Here is a 13,704-nt window from a genome sequence, read left to right as displayed (position 1 = left end):
ACAAATGTAGTCCTCTGGCGAAATTATGTAGAAAAACGTCCACTATGATAGGTAAACAAATATATGTGCATGCTCTCAAGGCCTGATAAAGCGCATTGGGTTATGCTGCTGGTTAGGCATCTGTATATCTCATATGGTGCAGTGTATGTGGAACTGTCTGTGAAGCTTCCTTGAAAAACTGAATCTGTGTGAAGCAGTGTTTTCCTTGTGCTACCCATCATCTGCACCATTACAGTAACATTACTCCCACACTGCTCATTCCGAGTCCCACATTCACAGCCACACCTGAATTTGTCTGCCATAGACTCAGCACTGGCAGTCGACAGGGAACTATCAATGTCAGGTTGTCAATAGGCCACACACCAGAGTAGACGCTGCACTGCTGCCGAGTCACTTTGGTGGTGTTTATTTGTGCCTGTGATTCACCATAGGCAGGACACCTGCTAAGTCCCCAGCTGACCACAGTAATTGCTTAGTTGATGAGCCACACTGATTGAGTGGAGAACACCACCACAGCCCTTCAGTGAGAGCCCCACCATGAATCCGCTGACCCCAAGGAGCTTGACAGAAATGTATCCTGAGCGTGGTGGTGGAGAGTGATTGAAAGTGATCACCATGAGAGTAGGACATAAAAGGCCACAACTTTTGGGTGAATTTTTTTTCTTTAGAAGATTAATTAGGATAAGTATGATGACAGTGCTGCTGTGGAGGTGCAGTTTAAGCTTCTTTCAATTCAGTTCAATTCAATTCAAAATACTTTATTGTCTGCTTCAACCAAAACATAAATTTCTCTTCTGGCTCATTTGAAACACCTGTCAGCAAATAAAAATACCTGTCAGTAAATAAGATTCAAAAGAATTCCCGCAGTGTTTGTTTGGAAATTTGAGCAACATTATGAAAGACGCATCCATGAAAAGGATGGTCTTTGAGTGTGTGATCCCACTCTTCCTATACAAGTCCATAGCACTCTCAGTTCAGGGTGGGAGCTGGTTATCAGCTGAATATAAAACACCTCTGCTTGGACTCAAACTCATCTCTTCACAGTTATTAGTTAACACCGCTTTCCACTTCACCGCAGGGGTTTGTATTTGATGTAAAGACCTTTATCTGTCTCAGGTAAGTGTGAGTTGCTTTTTCTTCTTTTCTTTTTGTTGTTGCTGTTCTTCCTTGCCCTGTAGCAGAACAGATTATGTTGACAATCACCATCCACCCCTTCCACCCTCCAGCACCTACTTTAAGAGGGGGAAGATTGGAGGGGGGGTGCAGAGGGGGGTAGCAAGGTGACATCTCTGTGTTCAGGTTAGTCGGTGTCATTTTGTGTGGTTCTTCAGCTGTTCTTCAAACCTTTCTTCCCCACTTACCCTCCATTCTGAGCTTGAGGATCTCTCTGTGGCTGAAGTGGGTCTGAGTCTTTTTGCTTTGTGCTTTTCTTCAGCACTGTAAACCAATAGTGACTTTTCATTTTCCCCCCTCCTCCAACCCCTCTCCCCGTGTGAGTAGTGTACAAGAACATTTCTGCACGAAAAGGCATCATTTGTTATCAGAGATTTGAATGACACTGACAGCACCAGTGCTCCCAGTTTCTCCACCACTCCTTGTTTTACAAAATGCTGATCATGCACACATGAAAATCATGACAAATTCCTGCATGCCAGCAGTTGTGAGTACACACATCTCCCACCCATGCCCAACCCCACCCATCACTGGAAAATGTACATAAAAAAAATCGCAAGATGATTTTGGAAGATAATGACTGTTTAGGATTGGAAACATCTGGTAAACAGCATTCAGCCTAGCAGACAACAAAATGCTGAATTTTTAAAAATGTTATTTATTTATTTATTTATTTATTTTATACGTCATTAGCCAAGCACACAACAGAACACTGAACTTTATATATATATGTATATATTTTTTCTATTTGCAGGTCCATGATTGCCTACTACAACAAAAAATACGCGGAATCAGCATCAAAGATCGAGTGGGTGGCAATGCAGACAAACGGCTCCTACGTGTCGGACTTCCAGATGATGGACGTGGTCAGTGGAAAGTTCCCCCCGGAGTCACTGATACTGCTGTGCTCTGTGGGCATGGAGCTGATCACAGACTTCTTCAACCGCATCCGCATGAACACCATCACTGAGTGGCAGGTGGGTGGGATTGGGGAGGAGGTGGAAAGAGTTGGTGTGGGTGGGTGGTGGTTGTGTTTGTGTCTGTGATGGGCACTATGGCCATGTGGTTAAAGCATTGGACTTTCAGTCTGAGGGTCCTGTATTCGAATCTTGGTAATGGCGCCTGGTGGGTAAAGGGTGGAGATTTTTCTTATCTCCCAGGTGAACATATTGTGTGCAGACCTGCTAGTGTCCCAACCCCCTTTGTGTGTATGCGCACTCAGAAGTTCCAAGTACACATGTTAAAGATTCTGTAATTCATGTCAGCGTTCGGTGGGTTGTGGAAATAAGAACATACCCAGCAAGCATACCCCGAAAATGTAGTATGGTTGCCTACATAGCTAGGTAAATAAACAAAATGGTGGTACACATAAAATGTTACATGTCTGTCTGCATGTGAATGTGTGTGTGCCTGAAATCTGATTGAATGACACAGGAACTGAATGATGAGCGCCCAGTGGCAGCCATCAGTTGGCTCTACCCAGGTAGGGCAGCCTGTTGTGCACATGATCTCAAGTTTGTAAGGCACTTAGAGAGTATGGTCTCTGACCGAGGATAGGCACTATGTAAGTATCCATATTATTCATGTGCTTTTTTGCTGCAGGAAACCCAATTTCTCCACTGATTAATGTTTGATGTGTTTGTGTGTGTGTGTGTGTGTGTGTGTGTGTGTGTGTGTATGCATGTTTGTATGCGTCTTTGTTAAAAAAAAAAAAAAAAGGTATTTTTCCCCATCGGCTTCTGGCAGTACAAGCCAAACCTGATTTACGACAAGAAGCCCTACCCAACTAGCATCGACTTGAACAACAAAGTGGGTCACTACGACATGCTTTCCTTTGAGCACTGCAGTTTCTACCTGTCGGACTTCTTGCAAGCACGTCAGCTGGTTCTTCCGGATGACCTCTTGAACGGAGACCTCTTTGAAATGTTTGTCAAGTACAGGTCAGTTTGTTTCTTTTTGTTGGTTTTTGTTTTTGTTTTTGTGTGCAGATATGCAGGCATGTGCTCGCTTGAGCTTGAGTAGAAATGTATTAGGTTTTTATTTCTAACTTCTTTTTATTCACATTCTACGATACATTTTCATTTATACATGCATAATACATAGGGGAAAAAAAGAGGGGAAATCAAAGACTACATATACACTTATGCACACGCAAACTTAAACAAACACACATAAATTATACAGTAACACACACACACACATACACACACACACACACACACATACACACACACACACACACACACACACACACACACACACACACACACACACACACACACACACACACACACACACACACACACACACACACACACACACACACACACACACACACACACACACACACACACACACACATGAACACTGATATACATATAAATGTCAGACACAATTCTTAAAAGTGTGGTAGGCCACAGCTGCTTGTCATATAATAAGGCACAGCTATGCACTGAGATGCAACATACATAATATAGTTATATCAATATCATAATTGCATAATGCATAAAAAAAAACTTATTACTGATTTTAATTTGTATTTGTAAACAGGACTTTATATGTAGACCATCAGGCAACAAAGTCATTATAAACAAACTTTGTCCTAGCAGTATACTCTTCAATTGTATATCTGTGTTTCGATCTATTACTAAAACATTGTAGATCAGGTACAGTTTTGTTTAACTTGCACTAGTACACATATTGTTTCTCAAATAACAAAATGAAATAAAAAGTGGGATCAATAGCAATGTTTTTGTCAATTCCAAGTATGGCCAGTGGTTCAGTTATTCTTAAATTTTGAGTATTAGGGCATTTTCATTCATTGCATCCATTAAAGCTTGCCAGGATCGTTGGATGGTTGTGCACTGCCAGAACAGATGTCTGATGCTGCCTTTCGTTGTTTTACAAAAACTACACAGTCACTGTTCAGAGCCCCCATCTCTTTTAATACAACATTTGTTCCGAGACGTCTGTGTATGGTTCTTAATTGGAACCATTTCATTTTTTCATCAGGGATGTTACTAATCTATAAAAAAATAATCTATAAAAAAAAACACATGCCTTCCAATCATTTACTGAGTTAAAATTTCATCCCATTTTTAACAACATTGTGGATATGTATTACTAGAAATGTATTATTATCATTATTATCATCATTTGATGTTATTTTATTTATTTATGTGCTACGCATGATGAACACACACACACACACACACACACACACACAAAACCAACAACAACAAAAAACCACACACACACACAAACCAGCAAATGCTAACACACACACACACACACACACACACACACACACACACACACACACATGAAAGTGCATGGTGTATTCACACAGACGACCACCACTGCCAACTTCCCCTCCATCCCCACCGCCTCTCAGCAGTTCTAGGGTCCTAGATGTGATAGCTGAGTGGTTAGAACAGAGGACGTTCAGTTCTAGGGTCCTAGGTGTGATAGCTGAGTGGTTAGAACTGTGGACTTTCAGTTCTAGGGTCTTAGGTGTGATAGCTAAGTGGTTAGAGCTGTGGACTTTCAGTTCTAGGGTCCTAGGTGTGACAGCTCAGTGGTTAGAACAGAGGACTTTCAGTTCTAGGGTCCTAGGTGTGATAGCTATGTGGTTTGAACAGTGGACTTTCAGTTCTAGGGTCCTAGGTGTGATAGCTCAGTGGTTAGAGCTGTGGACTTTCAGTTCTAGAGTCCTAGGTGTGATAGCTAAGTGGTTAGAACAGTGGACTTTCAGTTCTAGGGTCCTAGGCATGATAGCTAAGTGGTTAGAACTGTGGACTTTCAGTTCTAGGGTCCTAGGTGTGATAGCTAAGTGGTTAGAACAGAGGACTTTCAATTCTAGGGTCTTAGGTTCAGATCCTGGCTATGTCTGCCGAGTTCAGGGAGGAGATACTTCCTATCCTCAAGGTCAACACACGTGCTGGCATGCTAGTTCCTGAACCCCCTTTGTGCGTACACACATGCAGAATAAATACGCACATTCCAGGTCCTGTGGTCCATGTCAGCATTGGGTGGGCTATAGAAACATGAGCATACCTGGCTTGCACATACCCAGCAAAATCGGAGCAGGGCTTTGTGAATGGTGAGATAAAAACATCCATGCAGCCCATGAACCAAGGGAGAGAAGAAAAAAAAAAAACCCCAACAAGTGCAGCTAGACAGGCACAATAGCTGAGTGGTTAAAGCATTGGACTGTCAATCTGAGGGTCCCGGGTTCGAATCACGGTGACTGCGCCTGGTGGGTAAAGGGTGGAGATTTTTACGATCTCCCAGGTCAACATATGTGCAGACCTGCTAGTGCCTGAACCCCCTTCGTGTGTATATGCAAGCAGAAGATCAAATACGCACGTTAAAGATCCTGTAATCCATGTCAGCGTTCGGTGGGTTATGGAAACAAGAACATACCCAGTATGCACACCCCCGAAAACGGAGTATGGCTGCCTACATGGCGGGGTAAAAACGGTCATACACGTAAAAGCACACTCGTGTGCATACGAGTGAATGCAGAAGAAGAAGCAGCTAGAATGATTATTCTTTTGTTGGTGGTGGGTTTTTTTCCAGTAAACTTCACGTCTTTCGGGCGGTGGAGCCAGCGCTGAAGCATCGCTTCAAAAACTTCAGCTGCCAGGGGAGCATGCCGCCCAAACACCAGGAGCGCTGCTTGGACCGTCGGTCCCACAGCCTGGCAACAAGGGCGCAGCTGGCCAAGCTGATTTTTGAACTTCAAGAGAAGAGTAATCCGGCCATCAAACCAAAGAAAGTGTAGTCCCGCTTGTTTGTTTATATGAATTTTGTCTGTGTGTTTATGTTTGAGTGTGTGGGAGAGTATGAATGTGTGTGTACGTGTGGGTGTGTGAGTGTGTGTATTTGCTTGTGTGTGTGTGTGTTTGTGAGTGTGTGTGTGTGTATGTGTGTGTGTGTGTACATGTGTGTGTATGTGTGTTACTTTAACTTGAAAGTGGGGCCCTGCATATATCATACTGCATTGTAAATAGCTGATGAAAAGTGGTATTCAAATAGTTGTGGATGTTTATTTCATTGTATTCAGTCTCATTTATTGTTTATGCTTGCAGATCTAGACTGATGAACATCAGCCCTGAAGGGCAATGTTTTCTGTAAACACCAGATTTAAAGCATTGTCTCCCAGGCCTGTATTGATCATTAATCAACCACAGCCTACATTACAGTAAAAAAAGATGCAAACCTTGAATTTAAACGTATATCCTTAACACCACTTAGATTTAAATATTTCATCATTCACATTTATGTGAAACATTTTGAGAAGACTTTTTTTTGTATATAATGAGACTGTTTTTTATCTGCATTTATGATATGTTGTTTTAATATGTTCTCTAAACATTCCATTTTTAATCTTTTTGTAATGTTTGTGACTGAATTGCTTGTGTGGTGCTGTGCTCTGTTGTCTGTGTGTGTGTGTGTGTGTGTGTGTGTGTGTGCTTCTGTGTGTTTGTGTTTGTGTGTGTGTGTGTGTGTGTGTGTGTGTGTGTGCTTCCATGCATGCAACAAATTGTTGTCTCACCAAAAGCACAAGCCAAACACAGCCAGAAAATGTTGAAACTGCCCAGCACTGAATGCCAAAGATCTCATTGAGGTTTACAGATGTCTGCACATCTTCTGCAAGGTTTCGCGGCTAATGTTTTGTGTTTTCCATTCCCCTCCCAACCCATTTTTCTTGTTTTGATTCGTTTTGTGTGTGTGTGTGTGTTATTATTTTTTTACATCATTGTTTATTACAGTCTTTTGACATATATTAATAAAAATAAAAAAATGTGAAGGGAATGGACAAACAAAGAAACAAAGCAAAACATGAATAATAAACAGTGCACAAGCTTGAAGACATACAAACAATAATTTGGAAAATATTTATAATTGTGATTAAAAGAATAGACAAGAATTAGCTTTTACACAGAGCTTTATTTCGGGAGATTGATGAGTATATTTGACGGATTAATGAGTTGACCTGTTGTGCTTCTTTATGGAAAAGAACTGATTGTAATACCTTCAGCTGTTTTGATAATTCACTGTTTTTTGTAATAGAATTTTTGTTTTTTGAATTTTAAATATTTTGCTGAACAACGTTTAAAAAATATATATGCATGTTTGGAAGACCTTTTTTGTTTTCCATTTTTGTAGATACTTGTTTTTACAAATAGTGCTCTGAAATCAAAATGATCATGTGTTTTAAAATGTTTATCCATACCAAAAATGATGGGGTCATATGAAATCTTATTTAAACATTTTTCGTATTTTTCATTGAATGAGCCATTCAACAGAATTCCAGAATTCTTGAACATGTCCCAAGAAATTGTTTAACCGAATCTCTGTTCTCTTCATTTTAACTGTTAATATCCTGGCATCCGGGACTATATGTGGCAGTAGTTCTGTGAGTCATTCTTATTTGTAGCCACTCAAGTTTGACATCATCAGTTTTATCAATTTCAAAGATTATGTTCTTCATTGAGTACTTAGCTTTACTGGCCATTTTGTGTAACATTTGGGTCTAGGCAGTATCTGACATCAGTTAAGTATTCATAGTATGTCTTTGTACACACATGGGCATTAAATCATTTATAGTATATTGTACGTCCTTAGTGTCAACAGTTTCTTCATTTATTTGTACTCCAGTTTTTCTTATATATTTTTTTATGGAAGAGATCCACCCAGTAAAGTCAGACATGCTGAGAACCCTGGAAAATTCTGTATATGAATAATGTCCCTGTGATGTGAAACAAAATGTTTTGAAGAGTGGGTTTTTTTTGTTTTTTGTTGTTGTTTTTTTGTTTTTGTTTTTGTTTTGAATCAGTTTTTTTGTTTGGTTATTGCAATATCAGCTTTAAAAAAAAAATTCGATCTTATTTTGTTTGTTATTAAAAACGGGTTCAGTAAATAATTCAGGTTCTTGAGCATTGCACAAGGACAAAATTACTAATCGGCTTTATGTTGTTGTTCAGTGATGCATATGCTGACCTACAGCACTTAATATTTTCCCAAATGGGTATGTTTTTGTTGCAATATTTTGTATTTGTGGTTTGGTGTTTTCAATTGTTTAATCCATGTAAGCTTAAGCAAGTGTATGTATTTTGGAGTACTGGGTATATTCTGTCCCTCTTGTTGTGTTGTTTTGATTGTTGTTTTCCTGCAATTTTATCTTTTTTCTTACATCCCAGATAAAATAAAACATGTTTTTGGAGTTTTTTTGCAAAGCGTTACGGTGGATCAGACAACAAGATCCACACTTCAGAAAGCACAAGGGATTTATAAGCAGCAACTTTACTGACTGACGTGTTGGTTCTGTTTGACCAAATTTTGAACAGCATTTTTACTTCCAGAAATGTTTCATTGTAATCAGGGGTTCACAATCATTTAGGTCATGGGTTAACCAAATTCTTTGTCTTTTAAATTTTCGGATGGGAGTGGCAGTGGTGTTGGCTCACATGTTCGTAATGACTTTTGTTTTGGTTGTCTGTGTTGTCAGCTCGGCTTTAAGCAACAGTGATAAACAAATATAGATATATCAGGGTTGGCATGCCCACCCCAAAACCCTTCCCTTAATGTGTGTGTGTGTGTGTGTGTGTGTATGTGTGTGTGTGCGTGTGTGTGTGTGTGTGCTGAAAATGAGTGAAAGGTACATGTCTCAATCACCTTGTTGTGAATGGACAATGATAATCCAATGAGAAAAAACCAAATAAATCCATGTCCAACAAAAACTCTATTCAACTTGAGAAAACAAAAGAGAAGAAAGAAAGGAAGACAAACATCGCTGCATTTACAGTACATCAGCATGTTAGCTTTAAAGAAAGGTGAGAGGTCTCGCAGCCTTTCACAGCCACTGGGGCAGACGGAGAATTGATATCCACGGTGCTGAGGGCTCGACATAGGAAGGCAGGGCCCAGTCCTTTCCTTCCACTGTCTTAACCTTCCCCTTTATTTCTTATTATTATTATTATTTTATAATTATATTATTATTATCATTACTACTACCTTTTTTATATCATAATTATTATTTATTTATTTATTTATGTAAGCTTATCTATTATTTATTCACCTTTTTTTCTCTCTCAAGTCCTGACTAAGCACGTTGGATTACGCTGCTGGTCAGGCATCTGCTTGGCAGATGTGATGTAGCGTGTATGGATTTGTCCGAACGCAGTGACGCCTCCTTGAGCTACTGAAACTGAAACTGAAACTGAAACTTAACCTTCCCCAACCGAAGTCAGCTTCCCGTTCACTCAAGGCTAGTGTGAGGAAAATCGAACCCTGATCACTGGTGAACACTGGATCAGAAGACCAATCCCAAACTGACCCTACCACAGTGCCTTCTGTGGGTCATGTTACAGCAGCTAAACCCTGAATATGCCTCAGGAATGTGGGCCTTGCCAGTGTTCATGTTTCACAACAGAGGATTAGGAGGGGGGGAAAAAGTAAAACAAAACCAACAAAAAAAAATGTATAAAACTTTAACATGCTTTTTCCAAACCTTACAGCCCATGGAACAAGAAAACAACAGAAAAAGGAAGAGAATCTCAATAATGGATAAATTTGTTACTGAAAATGGATAAAATGACTGACTGTCTAACAGACCAACTACTTCACTGTTGCCAAAACGCACAATCCACTGACAAAACAAAAATCTGACTGACATTTTTCGTGTGATTGCCAGTAAAAGTGATTGCCAACAAATCAAAATGAAATAACTGAAACTTTTTCCTTAAAAAAAACATTTGTTTCTGAGTGATCTAGCTCAATTAATGGCTTCAATAACATTTTTAAAATGCTGACATATCATTGTCAATAAACTGGTGCTATGTCATCTCTCAAAAATGAAAAGCACAAGTCTTTGATGTACATTCCCTTATTATTTTTTTCCATATTCTTTTGTTCTTGTAATTTGAAATGTACTCATTTAGTTAATTTTTATGCAATGTAAAAAACTTTCAAATACGTTTTCCATTTAATTTTTTGTTGTTATTTTGAACAAAACCATGTGTACATTTTGTCTTAATGTCGTTTCATTTTATTGTTCTGGACTAGGCTCTAAGTATCATGTTTTAATTTCTAGATGATAAAATGTTTTATGTGTGTATAATAATGTATCAGAGCATACGTTTTCCTTTATCAGTTTATGTACATGCACAGGGGGAGTTCTGATGACGACGAGCAATGGTGTGAAATCACACCTTCATATACAATACGCTTGAGCACTTGCAAGCACACACACACACACACACACACACACACACACACACACACACAACATACACACACACACACACACACACACACACACACACACACACACACACACACACACACACACACACACACACACACACAAACTCTCTCTCTCTCTTGTCTTGTCTTTGTTCCTATGATTCTCTCTTGTCTGTCTAATATATTTTTTTCAAACTGTGATAATGCTGCAGATTTATGAATTATAGTAAAATTATGACTTGTTGATGGTAGCAATGCAATGTGTTCACTTGAAAACTGGTCAGGTGTTGAATTTCCTTCCGTGCAGGAGGTAGACAAGTAGCATGACCACTTGATTCATTATATGAAATTGTGTATCATGGCTGTTCTGTTATTTTTCTTTTGCTTTTTTTTATGTGGGTAATTTTGAAGCATTTGTTTGGGTGGTTACTGTATACTTATGAGTAATGTATTTTATATACCAGGACATATCTTACGCTGCTTGAATATGTGCATTTGTGCTGTTGTTGATGCGTGTGTGTGTGTGTGTGTGTGTGTGTGTGTGTGTGTGTTACCCTCAAACTTTACATTTTATCTGTTCTTTCAAGTGGATGATGTTGTTTGCATGTTGTTGTGTTTTTTTTTCTTTTTAAAATTTTGTTTTGTGTTCTTGTAATTTTGACTGCTTTCTTTATTTCATTCCAGAATTATGTATCAGAAGGTGTACAGATAACAAGTGGAGCATTGTGTTTACTAATATTGAAGTGAATGTGACAGTTGAAGTTGTATATGTGTTTGTGTGTGCGTATGTTCTTTATTTAACGTCTTTTCACTTCTAGTGATATTAGCGTGCACATGTGTGAGTGTCTGTGTGTGTGTGTGTGTGTGTGTGTGTACTTTTTTGTATTTAAAAAAAGTCTTCCACACCTTCAGAGGGCACAATAAACAGACAAATGGAAACAAACGGTGTTCGCCTTTGGTGAGAAGAATGTGATGACTCTGTGCGCACACTCGCTTGGGGTTTGACACATGCATTCATAATATTTCCACACGTCTGTTCAAAGGTTACAAAGACGACCATGTTCTTGAATATGCAAATGTATCATTTCTCGTCTTTATTGTGCATAAAATTAAGGAAAAGTGGAACACTTCAGAGCAGGTCACAGCAGGAGGAAATATTAATGGATCGTTGAACTCAGTTCTCTTCACATTTTAGACCAGACAAGAGCATACAAGGTGTATGTGTGTGTACCTCTGGCACTGGTTACAGGAGTGTGTGCTCCATTGCTGATCGTTCTGTGGAGTTTCACTTTCTCAAGGAGGTGTCACAGCATGCAGACAAAGCCATACAGTACATCACATTGATAGACATAAGCCGGACTGCAGCATAACCCAACATGCTTCAGGCCTTCAGTGCATACATGAATTATATATTTGTGTACCTTTCAGATTGGATTTCTACCGCAATATTTTGCCAGACGACAATGCTTATGTTGCTGTGGGTTCTTTTTCAATGTCAAGAGCGTGTTGCACATGGGACCTCAGTGTACTGTCTCCTCTGAATGACTAGACACTCAGTTTGATTTTCCAGGCAAACTTAGGACAAAGGGCAAGACCGGAATTGGAACCCAGACGACCCTCTTGGGCACTGTGTTGATAGATAAGCATCTTGACCATTCTGCTACCTTCCTCTTCAGTCTTCAGAACACCCTGTCTTCACCAGTCACTCAATGCTTTAACCTTCACCACTCCGGATTTTCATAGAGTTTACTTTCCTTACTCTCAGAATATTTTCTGGAAGAGGATAATGATATATAACTACCTGGTAGTTATATTAAAAAAAATTAAAAAACAAACAAAAAAAACCAATAACCATAGACGTACCTCTAACACAAAATGCCACTTAAAAAAGGAAATTTTATATCTAAAATTACGTTTAAATAACATACTTACCGTGACCCAACTAGTGCAGACTCCGGCAGGGGTCTGACATTCCTGTGCTGTGCAAACTACTACCCGCCCATGCGGAGAAAACGAAACTACGGCCGATAACCTCCCGGAAGTAGGCACAAAATGCCACTTAAAAACCCAAATTTAAAATCATCATAATCTTTTGAAAACCTAAGTTCCCACTGTCCATGCTTGGAAAACATGTTGATAATGTTCACAGAAATAGGAACTAGGAGGCAAACAAAATGTCCATCAAGAAGGCATCCAGAAGCACCAACAACACAATGGGAGATCAAAGAAATACGGTGATGCATGGCCTGCTTGCACCTGAGGCGAACAAAAAATCACATCTGAATGTTACTCATTCTATTCATCCAAAAGTATAGAATAATTGTATTTCTCTTTTAGTCACAACAGATTTTTCTGTGTGAAATTTGGGCTCCTCTTCCCAGGGAGAGCGCATCGCTACACTGAGAACACTAACGCCTTCCCCCCTTTTGTTGCCGTGGGTTCTTTTACGTGCACTAAGTGCATGCTGCACAAAAGGACCTCGGTATATCGTCTCATCCGAATAACTAGCGTGCAGACACCACTCAAGGTCTAGTGGGGGGAGGAGTGGGGGGAGGAGAAAATAATGGCGGCTGAGCCGTGATTCGAACCAGCACGCTCAGATTCTCTCGCTTCCTATGCGGACGCATTACCTCTAGGCCATCACTCCACAAGTTGTCCGACTGACAACAGACTGTTTTCAAGTAGCCAGAAAAGCACAATTCCTTACATTTGGAAAATTGGCGAATTTGAAGCAAAATGCTATTTGCTTTTGTGCACAAAATATCATGTATATCCATACTTTTTCGCTGTTTGAACGAAATTCATTCCTGACGTTTGTAACAACACGCCAATAGCTGATGTCTGTTGATAATCTTCAGTTCAAGACTCATTCTTTTTGAACACATTCTTTATTTGCACACACAAACCGACAGCAACAACAATCGTTTAGGTAACAACTACAATCACGATCATCACAACAGTTACAACCACAACAAGATTTATCACCTCGAGAGCAGCAACAACCACAATACAACTCGTGCACAATTCAGCTCATATATTTTCATTCAAGGCCACTTACTGTGTATTTAGCAATCATGACAGTGGGGTGGATTGCTCTCCCTTGAAATCATGTATTTCCAAGGAAATCGTTTTAAAGAAATGAATGTTTTCTTCAAAGAGAGAAGATACATATCTTCGCCACAAACATGAAAAAATAGACTTTAGGGAAGAGTCCACAATGTCATCCTTTTGACACATGATATGCAGCCAACTTAAGGCTATGACTGAAGTACTTAAAAC

At 39.5% G+C, this 13,704-nt stretch overlaps 1 protein-coding gene across 2 annotated transcripts in view; it reads left to right on the top strand.

The window, feature by feature from the left end:
- The window catches only part of LOC143275605 (chondroitin sulfate synthase 2-like), a 39,439-nt gene extending 28,094 nt beyond the window's left edge, over positions 1-11,345 (top strand). For both annotated transcript variants that reach the window (XM_076579836.1, XM_076579846.1), the window contains exons 9-11: positions 1,928-2,150; positions 2,893-3,113; positions 5,755-11,345. In XM_076579836.1, the coding sequence (XP_076435951.1) occupies positions 1,928-2,150; positions 2,893-3,113; positions 5,755-5,959 (649 nt within the window). In that variant the 3' untranslated portion in view covers positions 5,960-11,345. The remainder of the gene's footprint in view (positions 1-1,927; positions 2,151-2,892; positions 3,114-5,754) is intronic.
- Positions 11,346-13,704: the final 2,359 nt, after the last annotated feature.

This window comes from Babylonia areolata, chromosome 2 (genome assembly GCF_041734735.1).
Source record: "Babylonia areolata isolate BAREFJ2019XMU chromosome 2, ASM4173473v1, whole genome shotgun sequence".
NCBI classification, from domain to species: domain Eukaryota; kingdom Metazoa; phylum Mollusca; class Gastropoda; order Neogastropoda; family Buccinidae; genus Babylonia; species Babylonia areolata.
Note: the sequence above shows the minus strand (reverse complement) of the source record. Positions and strands in the feature narration are given on the sequence as shown.